General features: G+C 39.8%; 1 protein-coding gene across 1 annotated transcript in view; it reads right to left on the bottom strand.

Moving 5' to 3' along the window:
* Window positions 1-19062, bottom strand: part of LOC126192144 (telomerase-binding protein EST1A) — a 340857-nt gene that overhangs the window by 187645 nt on the left and 134150 nt on the right. The window contains exons 9-10 of the mRNA XM_049932583.1: window positions 8720-8934; window positions 8528-8606 (exon numbers count right to left, since the gene is read on the bottom strand). Coding sequence (XP_049788540.1) covers window positions 8528-8606; window positions 8720-8934 — 294 coding nt within the window. The remainder of the gene's footprint in view (window positions 1-8527; window positions 8607-8719; window positions 8935-19062) is intronic.

Below are 19062 nucleotides of genomic sequence, written 5' to 3'. Positions count from 1 at the left end.
TTCGTGATAACAACTTTGAAGTGATTCCTCATCCTCCCTACTCACCTGACCTGGCTCCTAGTGACTTTTGGCTTTTTCCAACAATGAAAGACACTCTCCGTGGCCGCACATTCACCAGCCGTGCTGCAATTGCCTCAGTGATTTTCCAGCTGACTCCTAAAGAAGCCTTCGCCGCTGCCATGGAATCATGGCATCAGCATTGTGAAAAATGTGTACGTCTGCAGGGTGATTACATCGAGAAGTAACGCCAGTTTCATCGATTTCGGGTGAGTAGTTTATTAGAAAGAACTTGAATGCACCTCGTAGTTGGTCATGGAGAATAGAAAGGAGGTTGTTGGTTTTGGAATCCATAGGGCGTCTGGAAAGGTAGTGTTCGACAGCAGTAAGGCCATGGGCATTAGGAATGTTAGTGTACAGGGAGGTGGCATCAATAGTGACGAGCAGGGCACCGTGTGGTAAAGGACAGGAACTGTGGAGAGTCGGTCAAGGAAATGGTTGGTATCTTTTATATAGGAGGAGAGGTTCCAGGTAATAGGTTGCAGGTGTTTGTCTATGAGAGCAGAGATTCTCTCAGCGGGGGCACAGTAACCGGCCACAATGGGACGTCCTGGGTGGCTGGGTTTATGGACTTTAGGAAGCATGTAGAAGGTGGGAGTGCGGGGAGAGGTAAGGGTAAGTAGAGAGATGGACTCTGGGGAGAGGTTCTGGAATGGGCCTAAGGATTTGAGTAGTGACTGGAGAACCTGCTGGATTACTGGAATGGGATCACTGTGGCATGGTTTGCAGGTGGAAGTATCTGACAGCTGGAGTCCTTCTACCACATAATCCTCGCGATTCAAAACAACGGTGGTGGAGCCTTTGTCAGCAGGTAGGATTATAAGATCTGGGATCAGTTTTTAAATGGTGGACTATGGTTCTTTCTGCGGATGTAAGGTTAGTTTGCATGCTGAGGAATTTGGGGAATGATGTTGAGGCAAGGTTCGTGGTTAAGAAACTCTGGAAAGTTGACAGGGGGTGGTTTGGAAGCAGTGGGGGTGGATCACCCCTTACCTTTACAGTCTCCCACCACCTCCCAAAGTCCCACAGTCCGGCCACAGAGGAGCATTCCCCTCGTAACTCAGTACCATCCGGGACTGGAGCAACTGAATTACATTCTCCGCCAGGGTTTCGATTACCTCTTGTCATGCCATTAAATGAGAAATGCCCTGCCCACTATCATTCCCACCCCTCCTACCGTGGTATTCCGCCATCCACCAAACCTACACAATATACTCGTCCATCCTTACACAACCCCTGCTCCCAATCCCTTACATCATGGCTCATACCCCTGTAATAGACCTAGATGCAAGACCTGTCCCATACATCCTCCTACCACCACCTACTCCAGTCCAGTCACTAACATCACCTATCCCATCAAAGGCAGGGCTACCTGTGAAACCAGTCATGTGATTTACAAGCTAAGCTGCAACCTCTGTGCTGCATTCTATGTAGGCATGACAACCAACAAGCTGTCTGTCCGCACGAACGGCCACCGACAAGCTGTGGCCAAGAAACAAGTGGACCACCCTGTTGCTGAACATGCTGCCAAACATGATATCCCTTGTCTTAATTACTGCTTCACAGCCTGTGTTGTATGGACTTTCCCACCAACACCAGCTTTTCTGAATGGCGTAGGTGGGAACTTTCCCTGCAATACATCCTACGTTCCCATAACCCTCCTGGCCTCAACCTTTGTTAGTCACTGTCCTGACCCATCCAGCCTCCTTCCTGTTCCCATTCCAGCACTACACTGCTGTCACTTCACCGCCATCACTTCACTGCCACACCCAGTCTTTTAATTTCTTTTATTTATCTCCTTTCCGCTACTTACCCCCCCCCCCCCCCTCCGTACCTTCTCTCCTGCCCTCCGTCTAAACTGCAACGCTTCACTGTCCGCCACTCCCACCATACTATCCCTCCCTCTCCTCACCACAGCCTCCTCCTTACCCCCACCCAGTCGCCACTCCCATCATGCACTGGTGCTGCTGTTCGCAGTGTGGTCTCAGCTCTCTGAGACTGCAGATGTGTGTGCAAGTTGCATTTTTGTGTGTGTGTGTGTGTGTGTGTGTGTGTGTGTACTGTTGACAAAGGCCTTAATGGCTGAAAGCTTTAATTGTGTGAATCTATTTATTGTGCCTATCGCGACTCAGCATCTCCGCTATATGGTGAGTAGCAAATTTCCTTCTCTGGTAATGTTAACGTTCCATCCTGGGTTTTCCATAGTTTGAAGTAGCCTTTTCTGTCATTTTTTAGACATCTCTACAGAATTATGCTCTACCAAATTCTTTTCATAAGAAAGAAATGGAATAACGAATCCAGTAAAGAGCATAAGTTTTCTCATTTTTGTGGCTTTAATAATTTGAGATATTAATATCTGAAAAATCCAATTTTTCTACAGCAAATTAATGAAACCTGTAAAAAATTTAGGTAGCTTGATGTAAACATATGCCTAGGATCTTGAGAGAGGCCTATTCTAGCTTTGGCCACTGACACTTATAGAAATGTATCAGCAGCATTGTATCCACTGTAAAGAAACCCTTAACAGATTTACACAATATGACAGTGGTGTAAAACCTACAGGCAATTTCTACAATATGTGTAGCAGCTATTACGCGACACTTCTACTATCATGATCTCCACTGTCTTGGTAATGCACAGTTAAAATGTGATGTTTATAGCCAGTCTTTTCTGGAGTAACAGAACAACAACAGATTAACTATTTCATGATGAGTCATGACTAAAGACAACACGTTTTTGAAATTTTTTTTGAGTTATTCAGACTTTATCTCACTTCTTGGTCATCAAAACTTTTGATATTGCCTTCCCAGAAAGTACTGTAGATCATATAAAATATGTCCAATTTAGTAGGAGTACCAGCAGAATATGGGTCCATTTTCAACGCATCTCCTCCTTGATGTTCCTTTTAAAGCCTTATGTTATCACATTGCAAAACCAAATACAAATTTTTAGGTAGGTAAGAAAGTGATATTTTTAAGAAAAACATTTTTAAAGAGTATGTATAAGACTTTTTATAAGTAGGCCAAAAAAAGCAATTTTTTAAGTTCTTAGAAAATCTGTCAATTTTGCCCTCAATTTGTGAACTACTAGAAAGCAGTAGGAGAATTAAATTTTATATTCTAAGACCTTGTATTGGTAAGTTATTATGTGAAAAGTTTAAAGTTTATCCTGTAATTACTTCCAGAGATGTAAAAAGCAAAATTTCACATTTTTTGGAGCATCTATTTTTTCCGCTTGCTTTGCTTCAAATTATGCATATGCAAATCACTCAGCAAATAATATTATTATCATCATCATCATCATCATCATCATCATTTCATGTAAGAAAGCACAGAAAGTGGTACAAGATGACCTAGTTTTGTTTCTTTCACAAATATATTGCCAGAGATCTACCTCAAAGTTGCCAAAAACTCATGGGTCCTGTGCTATGGGGTCAAACAAATGACTATACATTTGCAAGTACTGAATTATCATGAAGCTATACCAATGTTCACTGGGAACATGTTCCACTGTTCATACACAATTTCATCCAAATCCATGACGGTCATGCGGAAACCTCTAGACCACTTGGCATGTAATGACCCGCGTAATAGGGCGGACATGTTTCTCCACAAGGGCAGAGATTTTTTCTGCGGTACACCGGTCTGGGATGACCTATCTGGATGGGTTAACAAACTTTGGGAAGCATATAGGAGGTAGGACTGCGAGGAGTGGTGAGGGTGAGGTGGTTCTTGGAGGCCTGCCTGCAACTCAATGCCTCCTCCATGTAGTGAGGAGCAATCCATCCTTTCCATATATTAACAATTTACGAAAAAGATGGATTACTACTTACCATAAAGAAGAGACACTAAGTTGCAGACACGTACAATTAAAATACACTTACATAAAGCTTTCAGCTGCAGTCATCATCAGTAAAAGAGAAACACACACCATGAGGCTGGAGTTAAAGATCAAGTATGCATGAGGTGTGTTTGCTTGTGTATCTGACTGGTATGTGTTTCTCTTTTTTGGTGACTGAGGCAGTGGCCAAAAGTGTCTTTTAGTTGTGCCTGCCTGCAACTTAATGGTAAGTTGCAATCTATCTTTTTTGATGTGCCTACTGTAGGTTTCTGTTGTTTTATTTTGCCAAACAGCTTCCATATTACTGTTATTCCATCATGGGCTTCCATCCTGGGCTTCATTTGATTTTACCTCCACATTTGTTGTTTATGTGGCTGCCTTGATTAAGATAGGTTCCTAGAAATTGCCACATGAAATTTTGTTTATTCAATTTGATATTAAAATTTTATCTCATTTCTGTCATGATTGAAAATCGCTTCCAAGTGTGTTCTTTTTGTTGCTACTTGTGACATTTCTCTCAAGGTGGGACACTACTGCACTTTATACAAAAGCAGTAGTGCACCGTTTATTAGAGGCGAAGTATGTTCATTTGAAAGGTGAAGCTCTAACCAATAACAATTTGTTATACAGGTACATCCATCTAAGACCAGGTTTCCACTCTAGTGCTGAAACTGCGGTGTCGTCAACCAACAATATCAGTGCTCCAGCAATTAACCACTGCAAAGATGATGTGTGTCTCCACAGCATTGCAATCAGAAAGAGAAAACAGCCACGCCCCCGCCAGTTGTGAGGAGCCACTGCCACGCTGCTGCTCGATAAGTGGCTGCTTAGGACAAGAGCAGCACTTCTGTTTTTGGCCACTGTCGCAAGAGAAGACTTACTCCCGCCTCCAGTGGAGAGTCATTGTAACATTGCGCCATCACATTCTGATCAGTCTCTATTATAAAGAGTGTTAGATGGTGTTAACAGAAGTGTTTGTAGTAGCCGGAGCGGACACCGAAGAGAGTGTTTTCCTAACAACGAATGATTTCACACAGCTCAGAGTTTTTGACTGCTTCTCGTTTTTGGACCTCATGACATTAAATTGCTTACATAATTTCACATGTGAACACTCAGCCACAGCCATGGAGACTGAGAATGCCTGCACAGAATGCTTCACTTACTTGCACACTATTCTAATGCAAAGATATGTCTTCTACTTGATTCAACCATTATCTGGAGCTATTTAGATGAATCTTGTTTTAGAAAATATTACTGCATTTGATAAAGTTAATAAAAGTAGCAGAAGCCATTGTTTCTACTTTTCCTGCATTTGATTACCTCTTTATCGCGGAAGTCTTGATGTTGGAGATGTGTTTGCATCTCAACTCATCACAGGTTACAAACACATTGTGGAATGAGAAACAGAAACACATTCTGTCATGTATGCGCCATTATTTGAGATCAATATCAAATTTCATTTTTGTGCCCTGAGCTTTTGTAATTTAAATCCTCATGCCAGTTTAAATAAGCTGAGAAATGTGCAATCTCTTGGACGTTTCAGGAAATAAATCTTTTGCAGCTGCAGTTGATAACTACTTTATTTATTTTGTCAAAACTAGTTTCAAGGTTAAAGCCTCATCATTAAATGCTCATCATCATCTAACCTCAACACATTGGAGCCTAATGGATCATCAATCCAGTTAATACCCAGATACTGAGAAAATTTTTTACAATTTACAATTTCTTAATAAATTTACTAATCCACTTACCCCTTTTGGCAGTATACCAGCTTAACCTTCCATCCTTCCTCTTTATGAATATGCATACGTTTAACACAAATAAATTATACAGTGATTTGTAAATATTACTGTAAAGATACTGTTTTTCAGCATTTTTATTTTTCCCCAGAATGGACAAAATTTTCATAAGTCGTAGGGAATTGTAGGCTATTGATTTAAAATCACTAGCCAGCAGGAAATGCTACATGTTTCATTTATAGGTGAAGTGTTTTATTGTGAAACTTTTTTTTTCTCATTTTTACAAATTAGAGAACTTCACTGGGGAATGAAATCCTCGGGGACACACAGGCCTGAGTTACATGGCCTACAGTAGTATCTGGTCTCTTTCCTCACTAGGTATCCTGCAGGTTTCCCTTGTTCCCAAAAGACTTTGCATCTTCTATCTGGGTTTGTTTTCTTTTCTGTTGGTGGTAGTTTCTCAGGAAAATGACGTGCTATGAGTCTGTTTGCACTTGCAACTCCAGATGCTGAATGTGTCTATTTAGTTCCACTCCTCCTTTTTGAACAAATTGCTTTGCTAATTTACGGATAATATTTGCTAATGCACCCTTTTTTGATATTTTGATATTGTGAATAATGTTGGCATTCACACCTGCCTTCATAAAAATATGGAAGTAAAGCTTTTCCACTATTTTATAGTCTTTTGCAGGAAGGGATAGTAACTCATCACCTGTTCTCCTCTGTCAACACCTGTTTTACACAAAGTATAGTCTAGTACAACATCTGGCTTTACTACCTCAACATATCCACTTCTGGATTTTACACTGACATGCGAAGCAGTCATCTTATGCTGTGTTGACAACATGTGTACATCATGTTTATCTTTCCTACTTCCAATGTATTTCTTTCCTATAGTTCTTCAAGAACTGCAGAACTTGTATAAAATCTGTCCACATATGTCACTTGTTCTTTTAAGTAAGAGGAACATAGCCTAGCAGGAGGGGTTTGATAGAACTTTCAACATTTCCTTTTCCTCCAATATCAACTTCAGCATTGCACATGCAGCCTGTTTGAGCATCACTTACAACAGACAGTTTTATCCCATATTTCTCTGGTTTGTCTTTCATATAAACACGGAATCCAATTCTTCCTCGAAAAGGACATATTGCTTCAACCACAGTCAGATTTTGATGATGGCTAAAAGACTTTTCTGCGTCTTGCTGTGAAAAAGTTCCAAATAGATCTTATTTTATGCAGAGGGTCATGCCCTACTTCTTGTTTACGTATCCATAGCTCATTATTGTTCACGTCCTGAATATGGCAAAAAATCTGTCTCCTGACATTAGCTGAGAAGCAAATGATGAAGCAATCACAGGGTCTTCAGACCAATAACCCCTATGTTTAGGTTTCTTTACAACACATATATACAAAACAACTGCAAAAAATTGATATACTTCATGTATCCTCACTGCTCTCCATTTCATCCATAAAGATTTTGGTCTGATTATGTTCTGGCGGCGAAGTTCAGAAATACTATCACTAGCATATACATTTGTCTCTGACTTTACTTTTAGAAACACACTGTGATCAAAAAAATTACAACAAACCATCTAGTTCTGTTGATAATGTATCGATAGGAACCTGAATTCCACTCATTTCTTCAAACAGAGGTAATTTAGGGAGTACACCAAAATGACACCAGTCATTATTCCAGTTCTGAGCCATCGTTCGAGAGTTCTTCAATCTGTAAGTTTAACAAGCTATGTCTGTTAGCCATATTCACTATTTATATGTTTTTACACATGGGAAGGATGCACACAATAGCACAACATGACAGCTGACACAGAACAAAACAACATTCAATAATATTCTGAGCATGCAGGCAGTTCACATAACACTGGTACCATTCATAAGAGACTGGCGCACGCTATCCATCAACAATGCACTTACGACAAGGCAAATAATTAGTCTCACTACTTACATACGTAAAACACGCATTTAAATCACAAATAAATAAGCCGGAAGTGAAGAAAATATGACGTACGTCCGTTGGATTTTTTGGTTAAAACATAGTGAATGTATTTAAGTACGTCCGTCAGCTTCAATGTGTTAACACTTGGAAAGAGACCACAAAACATGGGATTTAAGTGGAAAAAATTACACTAAATACATAATTTTAGCTCCATTCCCAAATTTTGTGGTCTCTTTTAAGGGAAAAAAATTACACTAATTACATAATTTTAGCTCCATTCCCAAATTTAGTGGTCTCTTTACAATTGTTAAGGCTGTACATTGGTGTTGGTGTGGATTACATAACCTATGCCTCAAGTAATCCGATCAAGGTCAATACCCTGATGATGTCTGCTACCAACAACTTTCCAACGGCCAGTGAGAGGTGCCTTCACGCTGTCATACGGGCCTGACTGCTGACAACACAAAGTGACAATCCAGTCACCAGGATGCTGCGCGGCTCTTCAAATCTCACTTACACCAAACTTAGGTGACCCCACAGTTTACTGCATTTCTGCTGGACTATGCTTAGGATTGCTGTTCTATGGATTTGCTTGACCATTGACACTCTGGATTATCTTGTTTGTGTGTTCTCTTATTTATTAAGACTCAGCACGGATTAGAATTGGCAACTATCAAGTGATTACTCACATTTTCTGTGTAATGCAAAATGCATTACACAACAGCGGGTGTGCTAACATAGGTAATATAATTTTGGCCTTCATTTCCCTATTACATTCAATTTTTTCAAAAGATATTGCCTTTACTTTAATTTCTCACCTGCTGTATTTCTCAGAACAAAATACACATCCTGATTTTAATTCTATCTAGTCTTCATTTTTTGCTGTCCGCCAAATTCACTCAATACTACAATAAAAGTAAACATTTTCTTAACTTACAGCATAGACAGCCAAGATAGCTAACTGGTTATATGGGCGGCCATTCTTTGGATTTATTTGGTGTGCTCGGATATAATACCTGCAACAAAACAAGATCTTCAGTATCTATTCTTAATAATGCTCATTAATCATATATACTGTAATATAGTAAATCAGTAATGTAATTATGAAATATGTTTCAACAGTACTCACTGTCTAGACTTCCCAAAATTTGATGTTTCATTAATTTGCTCTTTATATCGAGCTAAGTCTCCTAAATATAGGAAAATCTTCTGGGAGGCAATTAAAGCCAAGCCAATGAAACCAAGTCCTTTCGTTGATAAACTGGTAGATGCAAGAAATGAATCCAAACTAAATTTGTAAGTCTGTTCCAGCGTTAGAAGTAGTCGCTCAAAATAAGCTGTACCCTGGAAAATAATAAAAGACAATGCTATGCTGTAACACAAAATATAAAAATATTTTACATAAAGCAATCCCAGTGCTAGAACGCAATTAGCTCACATGTATGATGTACCATATATTTCCTTTATGAACCATATACGTGAAATAAAAGCTAAATTTCTGAACTAATCACAAAACTAATATGCACAGTACATTAACTTTAATCACAGAACAGAAAGCTACAACTGTATGAGGACACTCCTCATCAATGAATTTCAAAGCTGTTCATAAGCTAAAGAAGTAAATAAGAAGACATTTAAAAACCTGATGAAGTACTACTTGAGAGAGGTGTTGAAACAAAGGCTAACTAAATCACACTATTTATGTCACAGGCAAAGAAGAAAACTGACTTTTAAATCGCATCAAGATCATAAGAAATGAAGCACTCTCTAGTACTGGACAAGTATGGAGAAAAGAGAAAAAGCTTCTTCAATAAAAGTAAACAGTACTCATACACAGACTTACAATGACAGTTCTTATATTTACTCGAGTAAGACAACCCTGAATGTAAGACTCCCCCCTCCCCCCTTTTTTAATAAGCTCCTCGAGAAATTTTTGTTCTTAGTATTTCCTGATAAATCAAAATTACAAACTGTTTTACTGACAAAGTATCTCCCTAAAAACGTTAACATTACTGTATATCCTTTTCTAGGAATCAAGACATATGCCAGCCGGCCGGTGTGGCTGAGCGGTTCTAGGCACTTCAGTCAGGAACTGCGCGACCGCTACGGTCGTAGGTTCAAATCCTGCCTCGGGCATGGATGTGTGTAATGTCAGGTTAGTTAGGTTTAAGTAGTTCTAAGTTCTAGGGGACTGATGACCGCAGATGTTAAGTCCCATTGTGCTCAGCCATTTGAACCAAGATATATGCCATTTATTTACTGTCTACATATATGTCATACAAGAAGAAATGAAATAAGTAAAAAGAAATGGTTTACATTAATTTTTATCTTAACTTCCTTTCTTAAACAATTACTTTAATTTGTGAGTCATACTGCCAGGAATTATTACCTGGTCTGTGCTGTTCTTTAATATTAGGTTCTTAACTTCTGGGGTGAGGTGTCCCCTGGAAAAAAAAAGCACCAACATTTTCCTTCCATTAAGCAAAGAGTCCGTTCCAAACAACCTTCAACATGTAGCATCAAATCCTTTGGCCTTCATCCCTTTTCTTCACATCTAAAGATAAGCCCTGCAGACAGTTTTCAGTTTGGTATGATTTTCCTGCATTAATCATATCGGAGGATCTTCCTTTCAGTTGCGAGTGCACTTTTAACATTACTTTTATAGTGGCCTTTTCATTCACAGAATTTCTCATAAGAAGACTTTTAATTGACTCATTTACAGTACACCTGATGACATACCAAAATAAATAGCCATCTCAGTGCCAACAATTTGGCCTATCAAACATACGTGCCATCTTCTTCGATTGATTACATGATGCTGATGCGCAAGTAGTGTATTGTCATATGTCGCAGGAAGTCTCTGAATAGTGTTGCTCCACATACAACATAAGCCTCACTGCCTTTATTCTCACCCACCAGCCAGTATTTGCTTTGAATTCCACAACGTATGCAGTTGGAAAATAATTCATCTCCAGCCTTCATTTGGATAATTTCTCAAATAACCATCTCCATTGAGCTTCTGTTGCACGTACTGAGCAGCCTGTTGCTCCAATTCATGAAACCTTCCCTGCTGCACACACCTAAAAGACTGGTACGTAAAATTGGTATTCTTTAATTTATTCATCTGGTGTCATGTACCAACATTTGTTTCTGTGACACTAAATTTTCTTGCTCCTTCACAATTATTTGTGGGCTCTGCTTCATGAATCACTGTTAACTCAGAAGTAGCACCATACTGACAGCTTTAAGCACTGTGAATGGAGAACCCAGATTCGCATTTCTCAATGGAGTCATAGCTGCAATTTGCATGCATTATTGGTTGGTACAGTTTGCAGTACATACAGCACTAACAATGTGTTGTTGTAGTGGTCTTCAGTCCTGAGACTGGTTTGATGCAGCTCTCCATGCTACTCTATCCTGTGCAAGCTTCTACGTCTCCCAGTACCTATTGCAACCTACATTCTTCTGAATCTGCTTAGTGTATTCATCTCTTGGTCTCCCTCTACGATTTTTCCCCTCCATGCTGCCCTCCAATACTAAATTGGTGAGCCCTTGATGCCTCAGAACTTGTCCTACCAACCGATCCCTTCTTCTAGTCAAGTTGTGCCACAAACTCCTCTTCTCCCCAATTCTATTCAATACCTCCTCATTAGTTATGTGATCTACCCATCTAATCTTCAGCATTCTTCTGTAGAACCACAATTCGACAGCTTCTATTCTCTTCTTGTCTAAACTATTTATCGTCCACATTTCACTTCCATACATGGCTACACTCCATACAAATACTTTCAGAAACGACTTCCTTACACTTAAATCTATACTCGATGTTAACAAATTTCTCTTCTTCAGAAACGCTTTCCTTCCCATTGCCAGTCTACGTTTTATATCTTCTCTACTTCGACCATCATCAGTTATTTTGCTCTCCAAATAGCAAAACTCCTTTACTACTTTAAGTGTCTCATTTCCTAATCTAATTCCTTCAGCATCACCCGACTTAATTTGACTACATTCCATTATCCTCGTTTTGCTTTTGTTGATGTTCATCTTATACCCTCCTTTCAAGACACTGTCCATTCCGTTCAACTGTTCTTCCAAGTCCTTTGCTGTCTCTGACATAATTACAATGTCATCGGCGAACCTCAAAGTTTTTTTTCTTCTCCGTGGATATTAATTCCTACTCCATTTTTTTTCTTTTGTTTCCTTTACTGCTTGCTCAATATACAGATTGAATAACATCGAGGACAGGTTACAACCTTGTCTCACTCCCTTCCCAACCACTGCTTCCCTTTCATGCCCCTCGACTCTTATAACTGCCATCTGCTTTCTGTACAAATTGTAAATAGCCTTTCGCTCCCAGTATTTTACCTCTGCCACCTGCAGAATTTGAAAGAGATTATTCCAGTCAACATTGTCGAAAGCTTTCTCGAAGTCTGCAAATGCTAGAAACGTAGGTTTTTTTCCTTAATCTATCTTCTAAGATAAGTCGTAGGGTCAGTATTGCCTCACGTGTTCCAATATTTCTATGGAATCCAAACTGACCTTCCCCAAGGTCGGCTTCCATCAGTTTTTCCATTCGTCTGGAAAGAATTCATGTTAGTATTTTGCAGTCGTGGCTTATTAAGTTGATAGTTCAGTAATTTTCACATCTGTCAACACCTATTTTCTTTGGGATAGGAATTATTATATTCTTCTTGAAGTCTGAGGGTATTTCGCCTGTCTCATACATCTTGCTCACCAGATGGTAGAGTTTTGTCAGGACTGGTTCTCCCATGGTTGTCAGTAGTTCTAATGGAATGTTGTCTACTCCCAGGGCCTTGTCTTGACTTAGGTCTTTCAGTCCTCTGTCAAACTCTTCACACAGTATCATATCTCCCATTTCATCTTCATCTACATCCTCTTTCATAATATTGTCCTCAAGTACAACGCCCTTGTATAGACACTCTATACACTCCTTCCACCTTTCTGCCTTCCCTTCTTTGCTTAGAACTGAGTTTCCATCTGAGCTCTTGAGATTCAAACAGGTGGTTCTCTTTTCTCCAAAGGGCTCTTTAATTTTCCTGTAGGCAGTATCTATCTTGCCCCTAGTGAGATAAGAAAGTAGGTGGTGTTGTCCTCTAGCCATCTCTGCTTAGCCATTTTGCACTTCCTGGCGATCTCATTTTTAAGACGTTTGTATTCCTTTTTGCCTGCTTCATTTACTGCATTTTTATATTTTCTCCTTTCATCAATTAAATTCAATATTTCTTCTGTTACCCACAGATTTCTACTAGCTCTTGTCTTTTTACCTACTTGATCCTCTGCTGCCTTCACTATTTCATCCCTCAAAGCTACCCATTCTACTTCTACTGCATTTCTTTCCTCCATTCCTGTCAATTGTTCCCTTATGCTCTCCCTGAAACACTCTACAACCTCTGGTTTAGTCAGTTTATCCGGGTCCCATCTCCTTAAATTCCCACATTTTTGCAGTTTCTTCAGTTTTAATCTACAGTTCATAACCAATAGATTGTAGTCAGAGTCCACATCTGCCCCTGGAAATGTCTTACAATTTAAAACCTGGTTCCTAAATCTCTGTCTTACCATTATAGATTCTGATACCTTCTAGTATCTCCAGAATTCTTCCATGTATACAACCTTCTTTCATGATTCTTGAACCAAGTGTTAGCTATGATTAAGTTATGCTCTGTGCATAATTCTACCAGGCGGTGTCCTCTTTCATTTCTTACCCCCAATCCATATTCACCTACTATGTTTCCTTCTCTTCCTTTCCCTACTGTCGAATTCCAGCCCCCATGACTATTAAATTTTCGCCTCCCTTCACTATCTGAATAATTTCTTTTATTTCATCACACATTTTATCAATTTCTTCGTCATCTGCAGAGCTAGTTTGCATATAAACTTGTACTACCGTAGTAGGCATGGGCTTTGTGTCTATCTTGGCCACAATTATGCGTTCACTATGCTGTTTGTAGTAGCTAACCCGCACTCCTATTTTTTTATTCATTATTAAACCTACTCCTGCATTACCCCTATTTGATTTTGTATTTATAACCCTGTAGTCACCTGACCAAAAGTCTTGTTCCTCCCGCCACTGAACTTCACTGATTCCCACTATATCTAATTTTAACCTATCCATTTCCCTTTTTAAATTTTCTAACCGACTTGCCCGATTAAGGGATCTGACATTCCACGCTCCGATCTCTAGAACGCCAGTTTTCTTTCTCCTGATGTCGACGTCCTCTTGAGTAGTTCCCGCCCGGAGATCTGAATGGGGGACTATTTTACCCCCGGACTATTTTACCCAAAAGGACGCCGTCATCATTTAACCATACAGTAAAACTGCATGCCCTCAAGAAACATTATGGCTGTAGTTTCCCCCTGCTGTAAGCCGTTCGCAGTACCAGCACAGCAAGGCCATTTTGGTTAGTGTTACAAGGCCAGATCAGTCAATCATCTAGACTGTTGCCCCTTGCAATTACTGAAAAGGCTGCTGCCCCTCTTCAGGAACCACACGTTTGTCTGGCGTCTCAACAGATACCCCTCCATAGTGGTTACACATACGGTACGGCTATCTGTATCGCTGACAATATAAGCAAGCTGAAATGCTAAAGTACTTGGTTGTTTCCAACTCCATACAGCTAAATTGGCAGAAATCATACTTTACATTCATACGGTTGCCAACCTTGAAAATCAACAGTGCTGTAGAGCAGTACCAGTTACAGTACTGTCATTGAAGCGTGTTTCATTTGTTTTATCATTATTAAGTGATCTGTGCACGTATATTTTTGTTAGGATTAATTTGTTTCCTGTAGACATTTATACTGTTGTTGAATAAAGTTTAAAAGAGAGTTGACCTTGCACTGGATAGATATACTGGGTGATTCAAGAAGATATGAAAATATTTTAATATGTTATTCTACAAGTAAAACTAAAGAAAAAAGATCATATAAACACAGGTCCACAAATGTTTAGTTACGGAATTACGGCTGATAAAAGATTTTGCGCGAAATTCAGCAACTTCGCTAATATGAAGTCATCGTAAAACTGTACGAGGTTAAAGTAAATCACAACTTCCATTTATTTTATTTTTATTGATCTGGTGAATTTAATAAAATATGAATTCATGTTAAACCGGAAAAAAAACAAAGCTGAATGTTAAGGAAGTTGTACAGTATACATAAAATTTCACAATACAGTCACAACAAATGTTCAAAAATGTCTCCACCGAGTTCAATGCATTTAGCCGCAAATGTGTGAACAGATTTTGTTGCTTGTTTCAGTTTCACAGGGTTGTTCTTAATTTCACCTATTGCATTCATAATGTGAGCAAGTAATTCCTCATATGTACTGATTTTGTCCTCATACACTATGTCTTTCATCCATCCCCATACATAAAAATCCATTGGTGTTAAATCAGGCGATCTGGGTGGCCACAAACGCGTAACACCACGACTAATCCATTTCTGGGGAAAATGTTCATTTAATTGTAGTAATGGCATTGGTGAAATGTGGAGGTGCATTTGCAATTGCGAATCAAGTGGAACATCTTCAAGCAAGCAGAGCATTTCTTCTTGAAGGAATTGTAAGTACGTCTCACCAGTTAGACGTCCTGAGAAAATGAATGGTCCAATAAAGTGTGTGTTGATTATACCACACCACACATTTATGCTAAATCGGTGTTGGAAATTGAGTTGCACTATTGCATGTGGGTTTGCTTCGGACCATACATGCTCGTCATGTAAATTGTTTATACCATTTCAAGTCATCTGTGCTTCATCAGTGAATAAAATGTATTTGTGCAACTGCTAATTAGTATTTAACCAGTTGCACAATTCCAAGTGAAGGGCAGGATCACCCATATATAAATGATACACTTTTTATTATGGTAAGGATACAGATTATTGTACTTCAGCGTACGCCATACCTTAGGGCGATTGTGTAATGCCTAATCGTTGAGAGACACGTCATGTACTAGTACCTGGCCTATGGTGAACAGCATCCACAATATCCTCATCATCATCTTCATAAATCAAGCGCTCGTACTGATTGTGAACGCTAGGTAGGGAACCTGTCTCCCGTAACATTTGAAATACCACTAATGGTTTGTGGATTCAGAATCCTCAGAGTTGGATTACAAACGCGATATTCATTAACTGCAGCTGTAGCATTACCATCACATTAGGCCATAAATAAACACCATATCGGTGTATTCCTCTGTCATGAATTTGAAAGGCATCTCTATTTCATAAATAATCTACCAACTAAAACTGTTACTATGTGGTTTCACTTAAATACATTGTTGTTGCTATATTATTTCACTGAACAATACAGAAAACTAACTCGTTTCAAGGTTTGGAAACAACAGAAGCAACTCACCAACAGTTGCCAACAATGCATAAATGTTCCTACATTCTTGATGGAAAGTAAACAAATTTACTTGTACAATAATCTTTGTTTCTCCGAATGTTCTGGAAAACTACTGCCGATACATGTCTGGGACATGTTTTATTAGATTCACCAGACCAATAACAACAAAATAAATGGAAATCCTGCCTTACTTTAACCTTGTACAGTTTTGTGATGGTTTCATATTAGAGAAGTTGCTAAATTTCAATGTTTATATGAATTTTTTTCTTTAGTCTTACTTTTAGAATAACATATTAAAATATTTTCATATCTTCGTGAATCACCCTGTATATGCATAACAACAGTTCATGATGGGCAGAACCTCCACAGTAAACAATCACTGAAAAAAAATTCCTGAAGAAACAGACTTCCTGCTTAATAGATGTAAAACACAGCACAGGGACATGATAGAGAGATGCTGAATGAAGAGCATTTGCCTGTCAAGAGAGTAACACATGAAGCCTTCAGTGATTACCACAGCAGAATACTCTCCAAAGGTCTTTCACAACTCTAAAGGACATTCTGGTCATACGCATAGGCTGTTAGTGGCACCAGAGTTAAGTGTCCAGATACTTGCAGATGAAACAGGAACTGAAATTGATGGAAGCAACGAAAAGCAGAAATCCTTAACTTAATTTTCAAATGTTCCTTTACAAATGATATTTCCTCATTTTAATTCTCGTACCACTGAAAATATGGACGAAACAGCTAGTAAGTTTTAATGGTGCTCAGGAACAGCTGAAATTATTAAAACTGAGCAACGCTCAACATCCTGACCTATCAAATTCTATACTGAATTTCTTGCAGAGTTAGCCTCTGTTTAACTATTATCTACTGTGAGCTCCCTGCCACCGCTGGATAAGCAGCAGCAAGTCGTACTCTCAGCTCACTGATTTGTTTCAAACATTAATTCTGAATTTCTTTGCGGGTTTTTGGGTACGTGCATAGTTTAATTCACAAATTTTGGGCGTATTATAGTATTTGAGAGTTGTAGCATTGCATTTTAGTATCTGAATAATGTAAATTCGCAAAGTCATCAGTCATCTGTTTTTGTTTTGAACGGTCAGTGTCAGTCGGTCACAGCCAGTGATCTCCCTGCCGCCGCTGGATAAGCAGCAGCAAGACACACTGTTAGTTCACTTATTTGTTTTATAGTTTAATTCTTAATTTCTTGACATGTTTTTGGGTACCTGCATAGTTTAATTCACAAATTTCGGGCGTATTATATTAGAGTATTTGAGAGTTGTAGCATTGCATTTTAGTACCAGTATAGTGTAAATTCGCGTAGTTGTCAGTCATCTGTTTGTTTTGAACGGCGTGTGAGATAAAAGAGAGGAAAAAAATTGTTAGGGATGGATAGGAACTGTGCCTGTTGTGTACGGATTCAGGGGGAATTGGCTACCGTCTGTAAACAGCTGGAAGCTGTGTTGGCCGTGGTCGACAGGCTCCAAGTTGTTGCCCTGGGGCAGGGTGACATTGGGACACACAAGGCGAGCGCTTTGGCACCTCTGGAACCTGTAGCGTTGCCTGGGATCTCTGATGCCACAGCACTCTCGGATTCGGACGTCCCTGCTGGTCGACACTTACCTGATGGTGACTGGCGAACCGTGGTGGGGTTGCGAATCTCTGGGCGCAAGGCGAAAGTTGGTGCTGGCCGCTAGGCTGTACCCTTATGCCTCCATAACCGGTTTGAGGTACTACCCACTGCTGAAAGTACTTCTGAGCCAGCAAGGGCGGCTTCGCCTGTTGTGGCAGTGGCCAGTCTTCCTGAGAGGTCCGCACAAGTGCAGAGTGGGATTTCTTGTCACTGGGAGCTCCAATGTTAGGCGGGTCAAGGAGCCCCTTAGGGATATGGCAGCTAAGAACAGGAAGAAAGCCAGAGAGCACTCCGTGTGCTTACTGGGGGGAGTCATCCAAGATGTGGAAAGGGTCCTTCTGGATGCCATGAAGGGTACAGGGTGCAGGGTGCAGTCAACTGCAGGTGGTGGTGCATGTCGGCCCTAATGATATGTGTCGCTATAGATCGGAAGAGATTCTCTCTGGCTTCCGGCGGTTATTTGAGTTGGTGAAGACTACCAGTCTTGCTAGCGAGACGAAGGCAGAGCTCACCATCTGCAGCATCGTCAACAGGACCGACTGCGGACCTTTAGTACAGAGCTGAATGGAGGGTCTGAATCAGAGGTTCAGACGGTTGTGCGACCATGTAGGCTGCAGTTTCCTCGACTTGTGCCATAGGGTGGTGGGGTTTCAGGTTCCGCTAAATAGGTCAGGTGTCCACTACACACAGGAGGCAGCTACATGGGTAGGAAGGGCTGTGTGGTGTGGACTAAGCAGTTTTTTAGGTTAGACAGTTTCAGCAAAGATCAGAAAGGGCTCCAGTCTCAAAGGGTACAGGGTAAAGATACAACGAAAATCAACCAAGCAACAGTCAGTATTGTAGTTGTAAATTGTCGTAGCTGTGTTGGAAAAGTACCAAAGCTTCAAGCGCTGATAGAAAACACTGAAGGTGAAATTGTTATAGGAACAGAAAGCTGGCTAAAGCCGGAAATAAATTCTGCTGAAAATTTTACAAAGGCGCAAACCGTGTTCAGAAAGTATAGATTAAATAAAGTAGGTGGTGGTGTGTGTCTGTTGGTAGTAGTTTATCTTGTAGTGATGTTGAATTAGATAGTTCCGGTGAATTACTATGGGTAGAGGTTATATTCAACAGCCGTACCAAAATAATAATTGGCCCCTTCTACCAACCCCCGACTCAGATGATATAATAACTGAACAGTTCAAAGAAAACCTGAATCTCATTACAAATAAGTACCCGACTCTTACAGTTATAATTGGTGCAGACTTCAATCCACCCTCCATTTGTTGGCGAAAATACATGTTCAAAGCTGGTGGTAGACAGAAAACATCTTCCGAAATTGTACTAAATGCTTTCTCTGAGAATTACTTTGAACAATTAGTTCAAGAGCCAACACGCATTGTTAATGGTTGTGAAAACACACTTGATCTCTTAGCCACAAATAATCCTTATCTAATAGAGAGTGTCATGACAGATACAGGGATTAGTGTGAC

This window comes from Schistocerca nitens, chromosome 1, assembly GCF_023898315.1.
Source record: "Schistocerca nitens isolate TAMUIC-IGC-003100 chromosome 1, iqSchNite1.1, whole genome shotgun sequence".
In the NCBI taxonomy this organism is placed as follows: domain Eukaryota; kingdom Metazoa; phylum Arthropoda; class Insecta; order Orthoptera; family Acrididae; genus Schistocerca; species Schistocerca nitens.
The sequence above is the reverse complement of the archived record's forward strand: the minus strand, read 5'-3'. Positions and strand labels throughout refer to the sequence as shown.